Source organism: Mirounga angustirostris, unplaced genomic scaffold (genome assembly GCF_029215605.1).
Source record: "Mirounga angustirostris isolate CCGP_5_RB_7025 unplaced genomic scaffold, mMirAng1.0.hap1 SCAF_9, whole genome shotgun sequence".
Lineage (NCBI taxonomy): Eukaryota > Metazoa > Chordata > Mammalia > Carnivora > Phocidae > Mirounga > Mirounga angustirostris.
This window is the reverse complement of record NW_026991717.1, coordinates 43472186-43498462: the sequence shown is the minus strand read 5'-3', so window position 1 is coordinate 43498462 and position 26277 is coordinate 43472186. Positions and strand designations below refer to the sequence as shown.

The 26277-nt window shown below is 33.1% G+C and overlaps 1 protein-coding gene across 1 annotated transcript in view; it reads right to left on the bottom strand.

The window, feature by feature from the left end:
* The window catches only part of VPS13C (vacuolar protein sorting 13 homolog C), a 179419-nt gene that overhangs the window by 148705 nt on the left and 4437 nt on the right, over positions 1-26277 (bottom strand). The window contains exons 2-7 of the mRNA XM_045899939.3: positions 20371-20414; positions 17673-17715; positions 14810-14905; positions 13307-13408; positions 3500-3609; positions 1197-1256 (exon numbers count right to left, since the gene is read on the bottom strand). Coding sequence (XP_045755895.1) covers positions 1197-1256; positions 3500-3609; positions 13307-13408; positions 14810-14905; positions 17673-17715; positions 20371-20414 — 455 coding nt within the window. The remainder of the gene's footprint in view (positions 1-1196; positions 1257-3499; positions 3610-13306; positions 13409-14809; positions 14906-17672; positions 17716-20370; positions 20415-26277) is intronic.

Sequence of the window (26277 nt, the reverse complement as noted above, 5' to 3'; positions counted from 1 at the left end):
CAAGGTGATATCTAACATAAAAATTAAAACCTGAACAGAATCACCAGGGAGACAAAGGGAAGAAAGTAACACAGGCTAAGAAAACAGTATGAAGAGTCTGAGAAAAGATACAGAGAATCAAACAACAATACACACTGAGGAAACTACACATCATTCTTATATACTAGGATGCCTCTATGAGAGGTACATAACTATTTTGTAATTTTTTATTTTGTTGGCTGGAAACTCAACATAAAATATTGTGCTCATTTATGACTAATATTGTTAGTCTGGTTTTTCTGGAGCAATTATCTCTAGTCTCTGTTATTGTATTATTTCTTTTTTATCAAAAGCCACTTAAAATTCATTTTGGAAAGAAGCAGAGGATAAACAGTATAATAAACACTAGCTTCCTTGACTCCCTTAACTTTGTTTCTCCAGGGTTTTTGTTTTTTTTCCCAATGTTTCTTCTTTGGTCTTCAATCTGATGGATATCTCTACTTATCTGTATGGAAATATCATTCTGAAGGCCTCTATATAACCATGTCCTTTTTCTGTTCCTCTGGAATTCCACTTCTCTTTCATTTCTCTTCCTCTTCTTTCCCTACTAAGGCCCTCTCCATACAACTATCATTAAGACAAACACGTACCCAGCATGATTTACTGTTCACTGTCCTTAACTTCAAAATGTTTTTCCTACCACGTAGTTGTCCACAGAAAATAGAGGGGAAAATGTCCAACCTAAATATACACACTATCCTTAAAGATCTTTAGGAGAAAAACCAAACTATATAATAAAATATATAACCAAAATAAATGACCTTATATACATCTCAATGTAATACATACACACACACGTACATATACACATTTACAATCTATTTGGAAATTCTATCTGCCTATACCAAGAATGAGAATATGATCTATAAAAATTTACATTTCCCTATTTTCCCACATGTTTAAGATACAGCTTTTAGTTCTTTAAAAACATTTGGTATTGGCATTTTGATATTTCTTAAGTTCAAAGACAAAGCAAAATAATTAGAGAATGTAATAACGGCATCACTATAAATTCTAAATTTCTAGAAAAACTATAAAAAAATTGTACATAAAAATAAAATAGCTATTTGTATTGATAGCTGATTTTAGGCAATTGACCCTGTGACTTGGAAATATTTTACAGGTTTCACAAAAATTGTAAATAAGGCCAACATTACCAACAGACTAAGTTCTCCCAGTGTGACACCAAATGAAAGAGGCTGCTGTGGATCGGTGACCTAGCAAAAAAGAAAAGGTGACATTAAAATACACTGATGGTGAGAGTAAATTCATGTTCCACTCTGTACAATGGGCAACACAGGGCAATTAGTATACAAGTCACACAACCCAAATGGATTTGTGGGAAAAAAAGAGGAGAAAAGGGGAATAACAAGGCTAGGATTAGCCATATTTTGTAGGCAGGACACTGAAATGACACTTTCCCAGTGGAACTCTTTTCTTATGAGGTGAACTCTTTTCTCACTAACAAGATTCTTGTTTAAAAGGAGAAAAAGAAACAGTTTTCTTTATGTCTATCAGTAAAGATGTTCTTCCTAGATAAATAAAACTGTTAGTCACAGATAACACTGTAACTAAATTACTTTTCAAACATTTACAATTTTCACACTTAGAAATGTGAACTGTCTCTTTAAGTCTTTAATACCCTTAACTTTCAAAAATACTTTGTTAGGAAATGCCCAAGATGCTTAACATTTAATATCCTCAGTCTCTTAACCTACAAAACTTTTGTTCTATTCCTCATCTTCAATTCATAAGTTATATTGATACACCAGGGTTACACTGTACCACAATGTGTACAATGTCATTGTTTTAGACATCATAAGGATGTCCAAGTCTTACAGAGTTTTTTTGGACCATGATAGAAACCAGGGAAACTCAAGAGAGAGGGAAAAAACATAATGTTCTAAATCATCCAGAGTATAGTTACATAGACTCCAGAGCATAGTCACATAGACCCTTGTCAAATGTAGGAAAAAATGCATGTTCTGGAATAATTGAAAAAGCACAAATAGCATTGTGAGCTCAGTTTTTAATATCCTCCTTTATTCTCACACTCAACTTTTTTATACCTATAGACAACTAGCTCAAGATAACTTGCACCTATTTCAGAAGGAAATTTAGTAACACACAACTTCACTTGCTAAGGCACTACCCACAAACTATTACTATCATTCAATGAACATCTTCGTGATAAATTATTACACTTTCCCCATCCCCCACTTCTTAAACTCTATTTTTCATTATCCTACATACAATAATTAAGGTAATCACATTGAAAAAGGAATGATACAAGAAAGATCCCTCTGCACTTTTTAATTCTTTCCTTTTAGATTATTTTAATATATTTTGTCAATGATACCAACTTAATTGAGGTACTTAGCCCATTCCTGAGCCTCTCTGTATTTTTTTATTAAAGAGAGAGAAATGATGTACCTTTCTAATTGTACTTGCTCAGTAAAAAGCTTAGTTTAAGTTCAAACTGAGGTACTCATTCATCAATATGCCATTAGTTTTAAGAATAATTCTTTCACTTCCATGATGTGTTGAGTTGATTTATTTTGCTAAGTCTGTTTAAACAAGGGCATTGATGAGTTAGGTTTTTGACATTTATTTGTTGACAAAGTTCAGTTTAACAACTACATAAAACCAAAAGGTAAAGTCAATATAAGATGGAGATAGTATATCTTAAAAAACTACAAATATGTCTCACTGAAATTTAAGTTCTATGAGGAACTTATCAGGAAAAGAAAATAAATTCTACGTATGTCAGTATGGCTTTAATTAAATCCAAATTTTAGAAGAGATAGAATATTTCCATCATCTTAGGTAAATGAAAAAAATTCAAGGTTATTTTACATATTTTTCAAACTTTAAAACAAAGCCATGTATATTTAGTTTAGCTAAAATTAATCAGCAGTTTTTTAATCAACTAACGTTAAACTCTGGTTATAAGTGAAGTGTGGTTTCTAAATACACTTTTGCACATGTATGTAAGCTGTGCATGTTCAGTCCAAGCTGAAGGAATGTAAAGAGAATGAGACTAGCGGTCTACTGACCTGGAGTTTAATCCCCTCTCTACCAACTACCGTTGTAATTGACTGTTTCCATCACCACTTGGAACTCATATTTTTGTCAGTATAGTTCCTTAAAGTTATAATAGTATACATCTTATAACATTAAAATTCAAAATAAATAATAGAGGACAACTGGAAAATCTGTCATATTACCTTTAGACAGGAACATATGGTGGTTTTACATTTATATATAAATGCCTGGCGAAAAAGGTGTAACACAGGAAAGAAGATATGGTAGTGTACTCATCAGAAAACAGTAACAACAACAATAAAAAACAACCTTGGATTTAAAATCTAGTACAGGTAACTCATATCTAGACAAATCAATACTATTACCATAAAATACACATTTAATTACTAACTTTAAATAAATTGAAATTACTTACATCATCTTCATATTTAATGTGAATGTCTGTGATTTTTACTTGTACGTTTTTAATTACTTGGGTTGCCAACTTTTCCAAAAACGTATCCTTTTTGGCTTCTTTTGGTTTATCTATAAAAAAGAGAAAAATACAAGGTCAAGAGGTGAAATTCTCACATACTTCATAATCAAATGACCAAAGGATAGCTAAGGCACTACTCAATAGAAAGGACAGCCTATTCTGGTATCCTTGTTTTATTTTAGATTTAGTTTATTTTAATATGCATTCCCAACTTAAAACTTATTTTTGAAGTTACATTGTATGTAACATTCATTTTACCTTTGGAGACAGAAATCAAGTGGTGATGTGTACAAATAACACATGGCATAAAAACTACTTTTACCTACCTTTCGAGCGATCAAGACCTTTACAAGGTTTCTTAAAATGTTTTTTGTGCTTTTTACGTTTACGTCCTTCTCAGTGGAAGCATTTTAGTGAGAAAAGGATAAAATTCAAGTTAGCAGACTAGAGGACAGAAAAGAAAACAAGAGAATTCTTCCTGACAGCAAATTTTGGTACAATTCACTTTACTTTATTCTAAACTGACCTCTGCTATTTCAATACAAACAGAAATTCACAAACCTTCTTTAGAATAACCTCCTTTAATCTAGCAAATAAGTTGACAAATCCAATTATACAAAAATTGGGCAAAATATCCATATGCAAAGCCCTTTATAATATTTATGACTTTTCACAATACAAAGTTTAATTTTAATTTCAATGTTATCAAAATATTGGAAATGTAATGACAACAGAATATAAAGCTTTCAGGGAAAGGTTTTCATAAGTATATGGTAGGGACAAAGGAACACAAATGAAGTGAATGGGCAGGTTGCTGACAGATGACTTCCTCTGGATGATACACCTCACACGCAAAACCCTTTAATGAGTTAAGGATACAAAGAACACCAAAAGGGCAAAAAATGTGCACTGAACTGTACTAGAAATTGGCTTAATAATTAATTCCTTTAAAACCTCATCCTCTTTTATTTGGCACTACCTCACTTTCACGGCATTAAACAACACCCAAGCTACAAACCTTTACATTTAACTTCCTACTAGACGTCATCTCTAGCCTGCACACCAGGTGGTCTCTGTATGGTTTCCCCTGCCTCCAGTCTCCACTCCACCTCCTACTAAACATCCTTCTGTAGTGCCACCAGACTGATACCTTCTAAAATACCATTCACAGCCTGTTAATCCCCTGCTTGAAATTCTTTTAAAGGCTCTCTGCAGCCTGGCAGATAAAATGAAAAAGTGTTTGCATGACACAAAGGTCTTTTCATGACCTAACCCCTAACTCCCTGTACTGTTCTATCTCCTCTACTCATCCTTGCACTGGACACTTCAGAAACACTATCCGTAATTTCCACAACAAGCCAAACTTTCTAATGGCTAAGGCTTCTCTCTCTCTCTATATATATAGATCATTCTCTGAACTTCAGCTGCCTTCCCTGAAGTTCTTCACCAGGCAAATTCCCAGGAGGCTCCCAAATCTCAGGTCTGCAAGGGCCTGTCTGAAGCTTTCTTCAACTATTTCAAGCAGCTCCAGGGCCATCTACCTCTGCACTTTATATAGACTTCCACTAAGAGGGTGATTATACTGAAATTGAAATGTCTGTACAGGGGCGCCTGGGTGGCTCAGTTGGTAAGCGACTGCCTTCGGCTCAGGTCGTGATCCTGGAGTCCCGGGATCGAGTCCCGCATCGGGCTCCCTGCTCTGCGGGGAGTCTGCTTCTCCCTCTGACCCTCCTCCCTCTCATGCTCTCTGTCTCTCATTCTCTCTCTCGCAAATAAATAAAATCTTTAAAAAAAAAAAAAAAAAAAAGAAATGTCTGTACAACTGTCTTGTCACCAGGCAGGAGGCTTCATTAGGACAAGAATTATCCAGTATCTGGGCACAAAGCACATGATATGCATCTGTTCAAATGAATAAAAAAATCCACATCTGAACATTATAATAAAATATATAAGTTCAGTTCATGTTATATATATAGTATTTGATAGAATATACATAAAATCTGGCTCGAAATTTCAAAATTGTTCTCCCTTGATATTTTAAAGCAAATTGTCCTGCCACTATAAAAACTAAGAACCAAATCCTGGATTTCAACAATAAAACCCTGAGTTTCAAGAAGAAAATATTTAATAAATACATAAAGAATCTGGACTTTGCTATTACCAGTATTTCTTGCCATAATGATGGTCTTTTTCATTCATAAACATTTAGAGAAAGACTGAGTTTTCAAAGAAATATCACTTTAAAAGAAACAAGAAAGCCAGAGTAGCCCTGAAAACCATCCCAGTTGGCTACAACAGCTTTCAGAAACAGGTTCAGCTGCCTGGGTGTAGATTGTACCATAACTCACTCTTCTTACCTGACCACCTATTATCTTTCTGGCTTCACAACTGTTTTAGCCCCTTGTTCCATCTTTGATCTCAATGTTACATGTACCATGTTTTAAAACTCTCCAAATAGTTTCAAAATCTAATCTGACTGCCACACAGTTCTTTAGAGAAAGTTTCTATTTAACCTGATGAATACTAAATTTATGATTCTGTATCACTCTCTAAATTAGTCCTCAAATATTTTGGTCTCATGACACCTTTAACACACTTACTTGAGAACCCTAAAAAGTTTTTTATTAGTGTGGGTTACAATTATTGATATTTACCATATTGGAAATCAAAATGGAGAAATTTTAAAAATATTTATTAATTCATATTTTTAAAAACATTATGTAAAAAGATAAAATAAAAAACATGTGATAGCACTGATAACACATATTTATGAAAATAACCATATTTTCCAAACAAAGGGTTGTAGTAAAAAGAGTAGCATTGCTTTACATTCTTACAAATCTCTTTAATGTCTGGCTTGGCAAAAGACAGCTAGATTCACCTATCTCCTTCTGCCTTTGGTCTGTTGAAATGTTGTTTAGATTGAAGCACATGAAAAAAATCTGACTTAACTACAGATATGTAATAAAAAAGGGAAGAACATCCTCATGGTCTTTTCATGTAATTATGGATACTACACCCAAACTCAACAAGTGGTAATTTCTTAAAGGTTAGTTGCATTTTGGAATCTGAAACTCTATCAATAATTTTTTCATATGAATTAAAATCAATTGGCCTACCTTACACTTTAAGGACCTTTGACACATACCTGATTTTTTATCATGCATTGGTAATATGGAAATATCACTTCATTGAATTATGCAGATCTTCTCAATGTTGAGTGATTTCATTATTTAATATCAATAATCACATTTGTATCACCACTAATCTCATCATAAAAGTCTTTAAGTACTGGGAAGCTGCCAAGCTCCAGCTGGCAAATAAAAGTTTTCCAAAATTCTAATTTTTGCTCAAAAGCTAAAAAATCTTATCACTGGCAACAAACATCATCAGCTGTTTTTTCTTGAAATTGTTTTGCTGAAGTATCTTCCAAACACCCAAATCTGAATAATAGTCTGTCAGTCACTCTTCATGTAAAATGGTTTTCCAGGAAAAAAAAAAAAAAAAAAGCAACTAGTTCAGCTGACAATTCAAATAATGCACAGGTATTTTTCCTTGAGACAATTATCCTACTTAAGTGCTTAATACCTATTTCCTCCTTTGTCACACGAAATATTAAAGACATACTCAAGAGCTTAAGTTTATTAAAATTAAATTTTTCCTATTCCATCAAGAATATTCTTAAGTAAAATTGGTGCTCTTTTTCTTTTGTTTCATCTTATTTTTTACTGTGAGTACACTGAACAATGCAATGGCTGGCTGCCAGTAACGTTCGGTGCCACTGCCCTGATTCATGCTAAGGCAGCCACAACTTTACCCAACGTTGCCTATGCACCAGCAGCTCCAGCGGCGGCACAGTGAAAAATCACGTTATTATTTTAGCATTATTATGAAAATAGTTTTGACGTTTTGAGAGACATGCTCTGGAAAAATTTTTTAAATGACACCAAATAAGGAAGGAATACACATTCAGCAAGGGAAAAGATGAAATGATCTGAGTCTACATTAAGTCCTAGACAAACGAATCAAGATATCATCAACAAAATTAACTGTTCTCATTTCAGAATCACCAAATTCTAGGCCCAGATTTTTATCCAGGTTAATGCAGTGTTTTTAAAGAAATAAACTCTGAATTAATTAATTAATTAAGTTTTCCTTTATAGTGACCACTGTCTGTTTGGGGTTTTTTTTTTGGGGGGGGGTTGTTTGTTTTTACCACCAATGGTACCCAGTGATTTTTGTTATGACTTGAATGGGCCACTGGAATTCATTTGTACCTTGGAGGCAGATTCCTCCTAGGAATATCGGAAAATACTGCCCTAGCAGACTGCAGAAAGCTGGTCTAATTATAACAAAATTAAACACTGAGCCATGAGTATTTCCAGACTATCTTTTATATTAAATAATAACTGTAAGACAAATTAACATAGTCAGTTACACTTGCTAAAGGGGCAGATTTTATTAAAAGAGAAACGTCTTTCAGGGTAATTTCACTCATTGCTGTGAAATTTGCCATGCAAATTCTTCTTCCATTTGTCAAATGAACCTAAATATTAAAGAAGCCTCTAGCTGTAGAAGTAATTCTAACATAATGCTTATTGTTTACATTTCTAGTACAGACCCTACTTGCCACTTAATCAAAACAAATTTTAAGTGTGACTAAGTTAATATAATAAACTCCTATAAAGTTATAGAAAATATAATCAAATACATCAAATCATTTTATATGATATCAGAATTATTATTTTAATGTACTTGTATGTATTAAATTCCCTACCATATAAAAAAATCCTATTATAAATCCTAAAGCAGTTAGCCTTCAAATCTGCCTTTTGTGATGCCTCAAATTTCAATATGCTGTATAAGACAATAGTCTACATGTGCCTCTGGAGCTCCTACAGAGATAAAGCAAATCAGGAAGAATATGAAGAACCCCAGAGGAACACTTCTTATCAAGGCTCTAAATAAAGTCTCACTCACTAAAAAACGTTCCATTTTATTGCTTTTTACAAGTGTGAAAACCACTGCTATAGAGAGGAATTGACTAACTGAGAAACTACTACACTACAGAACCAAAGTCAGAAAGACAGTCTAGATTTGAAAGTTATCTATATATCAAACTGTAAGCTTCACAAGGGCAGTAGATCATATTTGCTTCACCCCATGAATATTCAGCATCCAGCACAGTGCTTTCCACAAGAAGACACTAAATATTATAGTGAATGAACAAATGGCTACAGAAGGTTGGGAAACAGAAATGATGGTAAAAGAAAAAAACATGAATTACATTTCCATATTTTCTAAAAAAAAAAAAATGGCATATCATCAAATGGGCTCCACTAAAAGCTCAAGAGTAGATAGGAATATAATTTTTATATAGCTAAATATAATGAACCATGCATACCCACCAGGCTTGACGTCCTTGTAAACAAAGCTTTCCAAGCCATATATGAACTCCCCTGAATGTGCGCCTGCATCCGCATGGCAGCAATAACCAGAATGCAAAGCATTTAAGAGACACCTTAATTTCACAGGTAAAACATGTCTAAACTTAATTCAAAGACTTAGAAATCACGTAACAGACAAGTAAAATGTGGTGACACCAGAACAATCTATTTCTAAGGAACTATTTGAACATACAAACTTTATTATCATAATATAACAAAATTTTCTAATAATTAAAATTATAACAATAATTTCAAATTAAGCAAGGCAGACAAATATCAATTATGGCTAATGTCTCAACAAATTATTTGAAATTTTCAAAAAGAGCAAAAGTCTGCTATTTTGGTTCCCTTTCTGCCCACTGTTTTGCCCATTTGCAGAATGAAATATTGCTGTGATATTTACACTAACTTCAGAGTTAGCTTTAGTCTGATCTGTTCCCTTTAGATACACTTTCTGAATCCTTTCTTATCCATTCTTGTTAGTGATGGCTACATCGCACTCTCCTCCATTTCCCTCCTCACATACCGCCCAGACACGAAGGCAAGTTTAACCTTCCGAAAACACAGCTTTGATGACATCACTCCTGGATTTTTAAAGAAAGAAAAAGGAAAACTTACTACTGACTCTCTCACTGGTTAGAGATGAAAGTCCACTATAACACAAAACTAAAAATATAGGATCTAGATAGAGCCAGAGTAGGTTCGAATTATAGCTCTATCATTTTGTAGCTGTGTGACTTAGGACAAGTTATTTAACTTGCAGCTTTCTCAACTGTAAAATGGGAACAATAATAGCCTTATATCATAGAATTATGACTATTAAATGAGTCAATATATCTGAAGCATTTTGAAGAGTGACTGACAAATAATAAATGCTCAATAAATGTTAGCTGCTATTATTGTCATATGATCACCATTATCACCATCATGGCATTCAAATCTCTTAAAATTGACCTAAACTCAGCTTTTCAACCTACATCTAATTACATTCCATCAAACTCCCAAATTCTTAGCTATTCCCTGTACCTGTTCTATATTTCCTTCTCTTTACTGTCCCCTCTACCTAGAAGACCCTCTCTCCTTTTCTGAAAACTCATCTTTTAGACATAGCTGAAATATTTATCTTCATAGTGTCTGTCCTGATCTCTTTGGCTTAATGTGGTATGTTCACTCTCTTACCACTTATGTGTACCACTTTGATGAGACTCAACACTTTGTCCTGTTTAAGATTGATTATGCACATTTCTTATTTCTCCTCTAAAATGTAAGGTTTTTGACAGCAGGATTCACAGGTTTTCTGATTTTTAGGTTTCCAACAATGTGTTGAGCAGATTGGCATCAGACTTCTCAAAAGTACCTGGAAACTAAACAATACTGCCTTCAAAATTCTAATTTTAAACCTAGCATTCTAATTTTAAACCTAGCCAAATAAAACAAGTGCTTAAGTAAACAAGGACTTTCAGACTTGAAAGGATTTTAACAATTATATCCAATGTATCCTTTCTTCAAAGCTACTAGATAACGCTTTAGCAAAGCAAAGTAACAAAGAACAAAAGGCAAAGGACCCAGAAAACAATGAATTTAACACAGAAAAGGGATGAAGACCAATCCTAGGATGACAACCGTGCAGCCGGACTGAAAAAACAACCATTTCAATGGTCGATCTCCAAGAGAAAAATGGGTCCAGCGAGGGGACCAATAGGTGGATAGGGGCAATTGGAAAGTAACACTGATAGTCATATAACAGATTTCACATAGCAAGGGAAAAGAATTAAAGGTAAATTTACACAGAAAACAAAGCAAATGAAAAAGAAGCATTTACAAATTCAAGAAAAACAAAAGGTTGCATAAGAAAGGAAATATAATCTAGTACATTTGACCTATACAGTGAACAATTACACTGTCATAGTAATGTAAATTTTGACTAGTAATTGGCCAAAAATTATGATATAACCATATTATGAGGAGAGAGAAGGGAATGTAGAGTGAAAGGAGATGGTAAGAGAAGTAAACTCCTTGACTACCATAACAGGAAATCCTAGATAATACCTTACATTAATAGATTAGATAATGACAGAACATTAATATATCTAAAATCATGGTTCCCTTTAAGGAATGGGTCTAAAGGTAAAGAAGAGTGGAACAGGAGACTGGCATGTTTCATCAGAGGTCTTTTTGGCAAAGCTATTTGATTTTAAAGTGTGTGTATATATCACTTAGATAAATACAGAATATATAGGATTTGGGAATCTTTGGCCTCACTAGGAATTTCCTCTTTCCCTTTACTTTATAATAGCCTTTCCAGGAAAATAAACTCACTACAATAAGATAAAAGAAGAAAAACATCAAGAAGTTTATTTTTACAGTTGAGCAAACTGTTTAGAAATGAACTCATTTATATTTCAATTTTATTTTTTCCCACATGACTGTGGGCAGCACTGTATTTTACCAAATGAAACAAATTAAGTAAAAATACTTTTTTAAAGCAGATTAGCATGATGATTTTGTTTTCAATTTTATCATCTGCTGCTTGGGGCTGAATCACTTTCTCTCCTTCTCTGAGTCTCTATACATGTGCCATGGTACCTTTGTGCTTTTAAAACCAAGAAATAATTGGGAAAAAAATAAGCCTCAAAAATAAAGTATGGTATTAAGTAATAATTATTAATAATGATGAAATGCAGGGCATCTATGACCAGGGTGTCTTTTATCATTCATACAAATAATAATACATGCAAATGTGACCGATATTCACAGAAACTAGAAAAATAATTATATGCAGTCAAGATAATTAAATTTACTGCAATAAAAAAAACAATATCAACATATATCCCAATTATCCCATATATCCCAATTCATTTCTTTTATTTTTTTAAGATATTATTTTTAAGTAATCTCTACGTCCAACATGGGGCTTGAATCCACAACCACAAGATCAAGAGTCACATGTTCTACCAATTGAGCCAGTCAGGCACCCAGAATTCATCTCTTTTATACTCAAAACATTTTTCTGAAAAATCTAAGATAATAATGTTAAAACTGAGTATCACTTTCTGAACTTTAGTTCTATCCCAGCAAAACCTAAATTTTATCATCCACGAAGCTACAATGTAATTATTATATAAGCCTAATAGTCCTAGTTACACAAACTTAGTGCCACAGATGTTCAGCCCTTATAAATATATCAAGTCATCCATAACAGCCTCTCTGCCAGGCCTAAACATATAAATTGCCTAAGCATTAAAGACCCAGGAGTCAAAATTTCATAGGTACTCAATATAAAACGTATAGCATGTTATCATTTGCCAATTAAGCTGTAAACTACTAGAACAGGAGAGACTATACATGCTTTTTCTTACAGTTCACTGTTAACACAAAAATATTTTTAAATAATCACAGTTATTTCCATCCAAAAATTTAAAAAAAGAGAAATTTGGGGTTTGTTTCTGAAAAGGAAAAATATAACTTAATTTTGTATATACATAATAAATTATATGTGTATAATTATGCTATATTACACATATATTATGATACATTTTATTGTATGTATCGATTTATCTAAATATATGTCAATATGCCTACTGATGAATATGTATCATTAAATACAGTGTGTTGGGGTGCCTGGGTAGCTCAGTCGTTAAGCATCTGCCTTCGGCTCAGGTCATGATCCCAGGGTCCTGGGATTGAGCCCCACATCGGGCTCCCTGCTCTGCGGGGGGCCTGCTTCTCCTTCTCCCACTCCCCCTGCTTGTGTTCCTGTTCTCACTCTCTCTCTCTCTGTTAACAAATAAATAAAATCTTTAAAAAATAAATAAATAAATACATACATACATACATACATACATACAGTGGGTTAAAAAATATACTTAATCTGACCTGTATCAAGAAAGAAATGAAATTCTAGTGCTCTCCAAGTCTTTCTCCTCATTTTATGGTACTATTTCCACATATACTAATTAACAAAAAGTGAATAAAAGTAAATAATCACACTGAATTGTCATAAAACAAAACCATTTTCATCTTGCTTTATTTAGCACACAAAAGTAATAGAAAAAAGAATACTGTTTTCATAAAAATAGAGATTCTTAAACTGCATATCTCAATATTTTGAGATATGATTTTAAAAGAATATTCTTTCTTTCGAACTACAACTTATGGAGGCTTATGAAAGCATCCTCTCTACAGTGCATTAAATATATCTAAAATATAGCTATATGTAAGTTTATCTAAAACATAAACATATTGTATCGCTTCTTGGTCTTTTGGCTAAGATCATGTGTAAAACATAAACATATTGTACCTTTCTCCGCTGCTTTTTGGAGGGCTTCTTCAATTCGGGATAGCTCTTTCTGTTTAGTATCTTGCAAGGATTTTTCTTCTTTCTCAGCATCATATTTAATACCTAAAAATATATAGTTAGCTCACACACTAGGAAATGCAATTATTAAATAAAGAAGAAAAGTTCAACCTCATGATGATTGTGTATTTATACTGTAAGTCTTGTAAGCCATTTTTTTTTGTAACTCAAAAGAGCTGCATTCTTTAAATTAGTTTTACAAAAAGTTTAAACATAAATAAATGATTCCTATTTACTTACAAAGCTTTTATCAAAACAGGAGGGAAAGAAAAGAATTAAAGTGAGAGAGGAAGAAAGGAAAAACGTTAAGAGGGGGAGAGAGTGAGTAGAAAGGTGAAAGGGAGAAACAGAAGGAAGGCAGAAAATATAACAGATAATTTCCAGTTATTTTGTCTGAAGGGTAAAATTTTGCGTAACTATAAAAAATATGTAACATCCAGTACTAGCTGGTATCAATATAGATTAATAAAAAGACTTTCAGAAAGTAATTTAAGAATATGTGTCAACAATCAGAAAATATATATTTCCTTTTTATCTAGAAATCTCATTTTTGATAATGTATCCTAAGGAAATAACACAAAAGAACAAAAAAAGATATCTATAAGAATGAGGTGTTTATAATGTTCAATCTAAGAGTCCAAAAGAGTAGGCAGCTCACAATGAAATATCATACAGCCTTTCAAAATTACCACTATCACATACCAAAAATATATACATTAAGTAAAAAAACAGATCCATATAATGTGACAAATGCTGTATCAAATCAAATATGTATATAGTAAAAAATGGAAAGCAAAATATAAAAATAAAAATTTTGTTTGCTTTATGGTTGGGAAAACAAGTAATTCTTCCCTAAAATATCCAAACTTTTCTTAACATTATATTGTTCTTATAACTGAAAAAACAGTTATAACAAAATATATTGCCTAAATAAACACTACTGCTTTACATACAACATTCATTAAAAATTAAAACACTTTTATTTATGATGAAAAAAATTACCTATTTCACACATTTTGAATGCACATCACTCAAAATCAGAAGCAACAAAATAGAGAAAAAAAAATTTCCAGACTTTAAATCTGTAGATCAGCACATCAGTACTTTTTAAAAACTTACTTCATTTCATTCTCCAAAAGTAAATTATTTAATGCATCTCAAACTTAAAATGAAGACTTAGTTGCAAAATAATTATTCACAGAGAAGAGAATAAATTTAACAAACGGTTGGAATTATTCTTTCCAACAACATAAAAATATTTTATGTACAATTGTGGCAATATATATGTGTATATAGGTAAAAAGTATGTATATTTGTGCATATATGCATATGATTAGTTTATTTAAAGTATCTTCTATTTTATTAAACATATTAAAATATTTAACCAAGGTAACAACTTAATTTCACTATGCTGTTGCTGAATGGTTATAACCTAAAACAACATACTTGCTCCAGGGACAACGAGCAGGTATAGTCCCTCTAGGGTCGCAATAACTGCTTCTCCATAAAGGTTCTTCCAAGGAATCTTCAAAGTTAATTTATCTAAAAAAACATAATTTCAACCTTTAATTCTTATTTGGGCTGCTCCAGAAGATACACACTTCCCACTTTCCATTTAGAGAAAAAGTATAACAAAACCCTTCACACATGGTATGTATTATCACTCAGAAAAAAATGAAAAAACTCCCAACACTGAAGTTTGCAAAGATCTCTTCCATATTAATTACTATTAGAAGTAACTATTCATACTGTGCTTTATATTTTTCCAACTTTCTGATATCATTTCATTTGATATTCCCAACATATATAATGATATAAGCTATCATTTCAATTTTGAAAATAGGAAACTTATTTCCAGAGAACTTAAATAAATTATGTACGTCTACCTAAGTCATCAGTGTGGATGCCAGAGTGACTCAACTATTTATATCACCAGAATCACTGGCACCTTTAAATAAAAATGCCCGAAGTTCAAAGAACTGTTTAACAGCATAATATGCAGAAGAGGAAATAAAATAACGCAATGTAAGGGAGCATATTTTGATTCACCTGCATGGCTTATGTAGGTAAACTAGTTTTACCTGGGAATCTATTCCCAGGGTTAAAATCGCAAATTATTTCTCCATTTAAATTTTACTTTTCTTCTGTTTATAAACCTGTTGAGTTTCCAAAATAGCTTCCATGTCAGGGGAGTCTAGAGGTAATGCCATTTCTAAGTCTAATGACTTTATAGTGAGAACCACCTATATTTATAACAGATACTGTTACATATGTAGCTAACTCATAAACTCCTAAAAAGTTGATTTGAGGGGTGCCTGGTGGCTCAGTCGGTTGAGCATCTAACTCTTGATTTCCACTCAGGTCATGATCTCAGAGTCCTGAGATCAAGCTCTGCAATAGGCTCCACGCTGGGCATGGAGTCTGCTCAAGATTCTTTCTCCCCTACCCCCTTTTACCCCTCCCCCTGCTCACATGCACATTGTCTCTCTCTCTCTCAAATAATAAAATCTTAAAAAAAAAAAAAAAAGGAAGTTGATTTGATTGCCTTTATGGTATGAGACTGAAAAAGTTGGAAATGCCCCTTTAACTGTAGCATACCAAAAAAGGGAGTGTCTGTCCCTTATACCTTTTCTTCTCTCCATTTACCTTAACTCATTATCCTCCCATCCTTCATTATCCTGAATTCCACTGGAATTAAGTTAGTTATATCGCTGCCTCCCATTTATAGAATAGGAAATTTTTTAATCTTTAAGTAAAAGGATAACCAAGGAACACCCACAAATATGTCTAGCTCTTAGAAAACCAAAACTTTGAGCTTACTTAGCCACACTGACTTTACAGGTTAGGTGTAATATCTTAACCTAAGAGAAATTTAACCAATATAAATGTTCCATAAACCAAAAAAGGGATAAATATTTTTTAAACAATATGCTTTTCATCCTTATATGTAAAGGGTCAGTGAGTAACCCTGAAGGGAGTCATTAAATTCTTATAATACTTTAAAAGAAAAAAGAACAAATTCTGAAACATTAGCAAACCTCTTCTAAAATATAAACCTAGTTCTAATAACATAATGAATAATGTAAAAGTTCTTTAGTTAAATATAACTCATCCAGTACCCTAGAAACGCAATTTTAATACTATGTCCTAAAATTGGATCTAACTTCTCTGAAGACAAACATATATTCATCCTTGCCTCTCCCACAGCTACCTACGTAGTCTCACACATAACAATGTATGCATAAATATCTCAAAGGTAAAAGGATGAATGAATGGCTTTAGCTTTACTCTAGGATTTCAATTAAGCATGCAGGACCACAATACTTCTAGATATCACCACAGCTAAATATTACCACTTCACACAGCACAAGGCTCTATCACAGACAAACGAAAAAGATAATGCATGCCCTAGCGATGCTTTCAATCTAAGGGAGTGTCTCCTGTTTCAAGAGACAGAAACATAAAAATGTTACTTTATATTAAAAGGAACACATATAGGGATATAAAGTAGACTCATACAGAAGTTTTCAAGTAATCACTAAGAGATGCTAGAAGAATGAAAGACAACGTCTTCCTTGAATACAAAATAAATGAAGCAGGAAAGCCACGTGGTGAAGTAGCAGGGTGATGGAAGTGGAAGGAATGATGGTGGCATAAGTGAAAATTCTAAAGTAACAGCAAATTGTGTAGGGCTGTAAATTAAATTTTAAAAAAGTAAAAATCAGGTAATATGGAGCAGCTAAGAGGACTTCACGGGTTAACATTCTATTAAAAAATTTCTTCAAAAAAGATGAAGGTTTAGCTATGGATGATCTTAGTGTAAGAGTTTAGCTGCAAAGACTTTCTACTTACCAAGACATATCCTCTATACCACGCTGCTGCATAATATAGCAAGTGAAATGATTGAACAAAACATGAGGGAAATAAGCTACACTTAAATTTTATTCACTAGAGCTTTGCAAATTAAATTATACCTCTTTCACATATAAAGAAAAAGCATACAGAATTTAGATATCAATTTTGAAAATCAAGATACATTTTGTGTAGTAAAACCAAAGCCTAAAATATATCATTGCAGTTCAAACATCCTTCCATTTTAGAGGGTAATTTTCTACCCTTTCATCAGAAAGTTTGAAGTATTTATGTATGACATACAATATATATTAGGCCCAGAGCTCCAAAAGCTCTAACCAACATAAGCCAAAACCTCTCACATTTTTGTTCAAGCTAAAAAATCTTTTAGATTACATAACACCTGAAAAATAAAAAACTAAAAGGATTAAGAATAACTCAAGTGAAGAGTACTTACCAATCTGGCCAGCTTTGACTTTAAAAGGAACATCCAACTCACTCTTTGAAAGAAAGAAAAAAATTTAAAAGACATCTTAAATTATTAAGCTCCCCCCAAATCACCTTTATATCATCATTTAAATACACAATCATCTCGAAGGAAAAACATGAAACAAATTTTCTGTATCTGAGTAACTCAGGACATCCTGAAAAAGAAAAGAGTTTCTATTGACTTAAATTTGACTTTGAGGAAAGAATTCACAAGAGAAACAAAACTATAACTAGGAACGATAGGAAAAGAGTTTGTAGCTAAAGAAAGTAATTGGATAAACTGGATATTGTTTTAATAAACCAAACCAAGACAGATGGAAATGCCATGAACTTTTAAAATAATGATAGACACTGCTTATCTAAAATACTAGAATAGGAAAAGGAAGAGTCCTTTCACAAAAATTAGTTGAAAGCAATAACTGAACAACTATTTTCACTCAAATAAAACATTTGGTAAATAAACAAAAGAATCTTAAAAGGAAAGGGAGAGTCTCCACTTATTATTTACCAAATTAGCATTTACTTTGGATTAAGTTACTACTGACAGGTACCAATCATTAATAAAAATAAACTTTCACTTATTTGGATTCCAAACCACTAGAAAGTACAAATAACTTTTTTATTCACAGAGTACTAAACAATAATTGATATTCACAATGATCACTTGAGTCTTTAGAATTATTAAAAATTAAACCAATCAGAATAGCTTTTTGTTAGATGTACCTTAGTACACACTAATACTATCAACGTGGTGACTGAAATATAGTACTTTGGGTAACAATTAACTAAAATAATCAATTTACCCAATCATCTGATCACTCAAGCATTCTAGGTGAACAGGAATTAAACAGAATACTGATCTTTTTGTAGACCAAAAAACAAAATTCCTCTCTGGTGGTAAGAGACTAGCTCTATATGCAAGGCGGCAGCAGCAAGTTGGGGTAGGGAGGGATGCATTCAAGGGCATTCATATAATACTTTATGTTATGCAAGAGACAAACTCTAAACTATACACTTCTAAAAGTTTGGGCTCATGCTCACTTCGATCCTCATGAAATAATTTTTCATAAAAAACAAATGTAAAGAACCCATATTCAACGTAAAACCTCACCAATCTAATTTAATCGGGGAAAGGAGGCTATAGTTTGAATTAATGGAGAATATTAATTACAAAATAATTTATTATATTTAACTATAACCCAAATTCAAACTAGGCTAACACAGAGTTCAATTTGTCTCTTAAGTATGTTAGATATATATCCTCTCACCGTAATTCTATTTATACTTCTTCCCTTCTAAAATATTTTCCTAAAAAGGGAAAAAATAACCTTTACTCCAATCTCCAGCAAAAGAGTCTTAAGTTCTAAATTTTGGGGTAAAATTTAAAAAGTTGTAGCATCCTATATAAATAAAGGAAGGGAAAGAAAATTTAAATATTTTGAGTGCCCACTACTTGCCAGGCTCTACTTTTAATCTTATTCAAGCCACAAAAGCACAGACATACTATATTATCTTGTATTATTAACTCCAATTTAAAAACGATTAAACTGATGCTCACAGAAACTAAGAAACGTGCCAAAAGTCACACAGCTGGTAAAAGGGCAGAGCTAGCACTGAAACCCAGGTCTGCCTCACTCCAAGATCCATGCCCTTTTTACCATGCCTGCCAAGTTGTTTTTAGTAGAACAAAATCAGTTGTTACTCCTCGTGACAAAGTTCTATTCCAAGGATCTTCCATATCCAAACCTGGCTTCCCTGAAACCAATCATGTGAGCACTTTGGGTATAAGACTCTCCTTAATTACACAGTTCATCATCATGTAGAAATCCAACCAGAAGTCAATGCTAGGATTATAAAACATACTGTAGTTTGTTAGAAATCTGACCTATTAATTAAAGAATAAACTCATTCTGAGGCACTTGCGTGGCTCAGTGGGTTAAGAGTCTGACTCTTGATTTTGGCTCAGGTCATGGTCTCAGGGTTCTGAGACTGAGCCCTGCATCAGGCTCCACGCTCAGCACACAGCCTGCTTGGGATTCACCTTCTCCCTCTACCTCTGCTCCCCCCACTCCTCACATGTGTACGCTCTTGCTCACTTTCTCTCTCTCTAAAATAAATAAATAAATAAATAAATAAAAAAGAATAAACTCATTCTTAAGTGACTTCATAAAATCAAATTTAAGTCCAATAGGCTAAAGCCTAACAGGGAGGGAGGGGAAGTAGGCGATGGAGCACGAGAATCCAAAAAAATCTACTTGACCTGTTAATATCACCATAATATTATAAGGCTGGACTGTCAAGGTATTTCCAAAAATATAATTATTCATTTGATAAATTGTTAAAATCAAATTCTTATTTACCAAAAAAATATGTAAAGATAATTCTGGAGAAAATTATTTAAAGTAAGACAAATGTCTACTACAAAGCTATTCAGTCAAATTAAGTCAAGGAAAAACATTCCACTTTCCAAGAAATACCATTTTGATCAACAGGGGAAAAAAATCTAAATTTTTAATCTCAGATTTTCCTATAGCAAACAGTTCAAGTAATCCTTCTCTGAGTAACTCAATCACTTTATCTGGTACCTGATACCAGATACCAAGCAACCAAGAATTTCTGAGAGCTTACCAAATTAACTGAGTAATCAACATAGTTTGAAAACTTACCAGAGCATTTTCTTTTATCTGTAGGTTATCTAAAGCCACATTACCTTTAAAAAAAAAGGAGGAAAAATATGAAGTTAAAACACCAATTAGTGTAACCTGTCACAGTGCAGTACCAAACACTATGACACTATGCTAAGTGCTAAGAAGACAAGAGGTAAGCAAAGCAAACTTCAAGAACTTAAGCAGCTACTAACACAAAGAGATGCTATATATGTAAGCGATAGTATATATATATATAGGTTAGCCCAATACAAAAGAAATTACAAAATACTTAAACTGACTAACATTCAAGCAGACAATGAGTAAGAATTTGGAGACTCTCAGACTAAAGAACTCTAGAACCAAAGAAAATATCATTTTGAATGATTAAGCTAAAAACCTAAAAAAAAACAAAAACAAAAACAAAGAGATGACTATTAGAACAGATCAATTATACTGCAACCCAGGATTCTCTAATTAAGGTATCAATGAACATTTTCTACAGGAATATAATGTTGGTCTTTTGAAACTCCAAACATGCTACCTTCCCAATGATTATTGTTTATGGCTCTAAAGTTACTTTTTTTTAAAGTAAACTCTACACCCCAATGCGGAGCTTGAATTCATGACCCCAGGATCAAGAGTCACATGCTCTACCAACTGAGCCAGCCAGGCGCCCCTACGGTTCTAATGTTAACTAGTCCAATTCTTCTTAAATCTATTTAAAGCCATCATGATACTATTACATGACTCCAGTTTTAAACACTGTACTTATATTTGATATATTATACTTAAATATTCTTGCTTACATAAAAACCTAACCAAAAGAAAGTTTCCATTTCACTTAAATTCTCTAAAAGTTAATAAAACTATCATTTCAATATTAAATGCAAGCATTGAGTTATTCAGTTATATATTTACTTAATCACTCATGACACATTTATATTTTTAAAAATACTATATACTTTCTATGCTATCCATAAATATTTTTCAATCAAGTAATTTTTCCCCTCACAGTATTTTGGAATGAATTAAAAAGAATATTTAATTCTATTATGCCATTGTTAGGATGTACTTTTCCCCAGATCTCAGATTTTTTTCAAACAAAAACCCCTCCTATGAGTTAGGTGCTGAAAAGAGAGAGATGATAAGAACAACATCCCTGCTATTATGGAGCTTACAGCCTAGCAAAGGAGACCAAATTTCTGAAATTTTGGAAATATTCTAGTGGCATTCTGGGAGAAGAGTGCACAGATGCAAAGAAGGAGACACCTAACTGCCTAGGGAGATCAAGAACTTCCCACCAAAATGTAGGCTAGAAGGCCAAAGAAATATTTAGCAGGTGGATAAGAAAAGAGGGCAAAAACACGTGCATGAGTAAAACACATTTTAGAAACCACATGTGGTTTGGTGTAGCTAAAGGGTGTGAGAAAAGGATAGGAGATAAAGTCAGAAAGGTTGGCAGGAGCCAGACTAACAAAGAGTTTTTAGCATGAAAAGTTCAGACGGGTCACAACACAGAGATGAAATACGTATAATAGGGATGACAAAATCAAAGCTTTATTTTAGAACCATTACTCTGCTCTTCTAAGAAATAATCATGGATCTGTCCAAACAATTTAGCTACAAGGATATTGTAGTACTTGTTATAAGGGCAGAAAGAGTGGATGAATAGGAAGAAAGGAGGGAAGGTGGAGGGAGGGAGAACCTAAAGAACTAAACATCCAAGAAGAAGGTATAAATCATAATACATCTATAATATAGAGCAAAAAATGAGATGTGGGAAAATATTCACAGAATATTAAGTTTTTTTAAAAAAGGGCAAAGAATGCCCAGATTGATCCAATCTGATATAATTTAAAGAGTATATATGCACACATACAAAGAAAACAACTGGAAGACTAGACACCATAATGATCAGAGTGGTTATTTCCATATAATAAAGTTCATTTGCTATACATATATTTTAAATTTTCTAAAATAAATTGTTGAAAGCTGCAAAAAATGAGAGGAGGTAAGAAGCCTCACAAAAGGGAAGAAAATACTATCAGCATTATAATAGGAAGAAATGGAAAGAATATAGGCAGTCAAGCAGCTTCTACAATACACTAAAGAGAAGGGAGGTCTGGGTGGCTCAGTCCATTAAGCATCTGACTCTTGATTTCTCCTCATGTCAGGATCTCAGGGTTCTGAGATCAAGCCCATGTCACCTGGCGTCACCCCATGTTGCCCAGGAGTCTGCTTAAGATTCTCCCTCCTTCTCCCTCTGCCCCTCTTCCTGCTCACGCATGCTCTTTCTCTCTCTAAAAAAAAAAAAAAAAAAAAAAAAAAGCAAACAAGCAAGAAAGAAAAATACACTAAAGAGAAATTAAAACCTGAAATAGTAACTTCAGGGTCAAAGAGGCAGAGTCAGAGTAAGAAGTTATTTTATAGGTAGAACTGACAAGATGATATTACAGACCAAATGCAGGGATAATAAAAGTAGCTGTGGAAAACAGACATGTGTTCTGGAATTGGAAAAGAAATCCTTAACAAGTATTCTGTGTAAAAATTACATAAAAAGGAAAAATATTCCTGGATTTAATTCCATCAGATGATGAATTATAAATAATTACAACTGGGGACTCGATTCAAGCCAAAAGAAGTGAACTGCACAGATGTTAGTACATATTTGAAGCAATCCAAACTAGTTTAACAAGATCTAAGGCCCATATAGAGACTTGCAAACTTGCTCATGAATTTGGATTGCTCGACCCAGTGATCCTCACTCATGGGTCAAGTGTCACCAAGAGTGCTCATAAATAATCTGCATTAGATATGAAGTAATTTTTTAACAATTATTAAGACACTAACATAATGTGTGTAAAAATATGAATGCGCTTATAAAAAGTGGACTGTTTCTAGCACGGTGGCACTCTGATTCTTTAACCAATAGATGGTATTTAAAGGTGAAATACTGAAAACTACCAATACGGCTAACAGAATTAAACAAGTATACTTAGAAAGTCAGACAAAGAGATAATAGTGATTACTGCTAACAGGATTAAGGATTTTTTTAATTAATATTTTTCCATATTTTCTAGTTTTTATAAAAATCAAATATGATTATGTTAAAATTATACAAATTTTAATAAGAATGGAAAACAAAACAAAGGTAAATTCTAATGTCAATAGGACCTCAACATATTTTATATACATTCCTCCTACGTCTAATATCTACCTTACAAGACACGTTAAAAAAAACCTTATTTCTGCTTAGAGTCTAGCAAACAAATACATACTTCCTCTCTGAAAAACGTGAATGCTATCTAACAAACAGTAAATATAACAATGAAATAAGAATGACACATTCTATAAGTTATTTGCACCGAAAGAGGAGCCACTAGCCCTAATACAAAGAAAAGGGGAGGAATAGCAGCATATTACAGATTAACACCAGGGTAAAATTGCATTCATTCAACCAGTAGCCGAGTACTTTATCTAGGTAAGGCACCGTGCTAACAGGTACTCTTCCACTAAACTGCATGCCTTTCTGTAGATATATATGCAGGAACTGAATTGTCTATATCCTCAGAATGTCAGAAATTCTGTTTATGTAAAAAATAATTTATAAGACTAAGAATAAAGCCGACCCCCTCCTAAATATCAACCATTTTATATTTAACTGAATACTAAGGAAAAAGGTTAATATTTAATCTCCTGTTTCTAGTTCAAGATAACATAATTCCATATATAAGCAAATAACTTTATTGCTATAGCCAGATCACAGGGCTAAGAACAGAGGCCACAGAAAGTTCCTGAAAATCCGGAGGAAGGGTAAATATTTGTGTCAAAACTTAAAAAAACAAACAAGAAAAAGAATGAATAATAATTGGAGATAGATAAACTAGATAAACTTAACACTGCCAGCAAGGAGGGCCCTAAAGCCAATCCCACAATCTGGTATCTCTAATCCCATGGAAAAGTTCCATGGAGACCATGGTGATAGACAAGTAAGGAAGTTCTATGAAGGGATTTCCTTTTATGATGGACTGAGAGGCCTAAAGGATGAGAGTAAGCAGTAAGTGAAGTCTGTTTCAGAAGAGGTTTCTCATTCTCACCTTATGATTCTCAGTAATAAACTAGAAACATTTTGATGAGCATACATAGCTAGGGAGTCACACATAAAGTTTTAAAGTTAATCTTAAAGATTGATTTTTTTTTCAAGAGAGAGAGCGCACACACAAGCAGGGGGAGGGGCAGAGGGAGAAGCAGAATCCCCACTGATCAGGGAGCCAGAAGCGGGACTCCATCCCAGGACCCCGGGATCATGACCAGAGTCGATTGTAGACACCCAACCGACTGAGCCACCCAGGCGCCCCAAAGTTAATCTTAAAGGGTATTTTCAGAAGTACCTTAAAGGGTAAATCCTGGATCAAAATTTATCTAATAATCTTTACTAATGAACCACAAGATGAAAATGATGGTAAATCCATTAAATTAGCAAATGACGCCAAAGTAAGCAGAGTTGGAGTCATCTCAAAAAAATACAATAGAAAAAGAAATGGTTTCTAAATTACAGAAAAAAACCAAGTTAGTACATTTATGAATACAAATGAAATGGTACTGGCATAATATGGAACAAGCCTAAATCCAAGAATGGCTTCTAAAACACATAATAGCCTACAAAATAAAGAAACATAGTACTGATGTTAAATACCTCCAGTCAGAAATAATCTATTTGAACTTTCACAGAAGTTTAGCTATACCTTTCTCATGGTACTTAACTATATAAATCCCCAACCTGATTATAAACTCCTTACTGATTCTCCTCATAGTAGGTGCTCAGTAAACACTGACATAACTGATTTAGAATACATATTATACTGGGGTAGGACGGCTACAAGAAGAAGATAAAATCATTCTATTTTAGAAAATACTTTCTGAGCTATAACCTTTCTTGATCCTCAGCAGCCTTCTAATGAAGGAGACAGGACACAGACATCAAGCAAAAGAAACTCAGGCACAGGGAGGCTAAATGACTGGCCTAAGGACACTATGTCAATCTAGTAAGTGGTAGAGCCAGGGCTCAAATTTACTGATGCCCAGTGTTTTGCTCAGAACATCATAATGGCTCCCAAGAGCAGAGCAGTTTTACTTCTGAAGATAATTCTATCTCCCTTGTGGAGAAAAAAAATGCCATACATTGAGAGGCCTGTGTAGTTGGTGGATCCACTTTTGGTCTTTGCATTTTAAGAGTGTGAAAAAAATCCAAAACCAAAAGGGAAACTAAAATCAGTAAAACTAACAAGGACAAAGCCAGTAAGTAAAGATAGAGTCAAAGTTTATGTTAGGAGGATTATCAGAAGAAAGAATAGTGCCACAGTGGAAACCACAGAAGCGGGGGATGGCATTACAAAATGACCACCTTAGTACTTTTCAAAAATCTATGTTTTTCCAAAAACAAAAGACAGAAATTCTTAAGTTATAACTATTCAGAACCATAAAGATCTTTAAACCTACTTCCCTCTCACTTTACATATGAAAAAAAAAATGAAGCCTAAAGAGATCAGGTGGCTTATCTAAGATCATACAATTAATGTGTAGAGGAGCTAATAAAACCTATGTCTCCTGACTCCTGGTCAATGTTCTTAACATAAAACAGAGATTAATTCAAAACTGAGTTTAAAAACCAAACCAAACCAAAAAAAAAAAGCCCAACAAACAAAAATGCCATACCTTACTCCATGAAACTAGTTTTGCATATTGTAAAATAAAAAAAGAATATACAGTGCTATATATTGTTTTGTGTCCTTTATGTATCACAGACTCATTATTTATTTGAAAGTATATCAAAATACTGAGACATACTCATTCTCTAAAAAAGTGAGCTAAAGTAAATGACTGAAGTTTTTTAAAGAATAAATCAAATTATTTTAATAACCATTG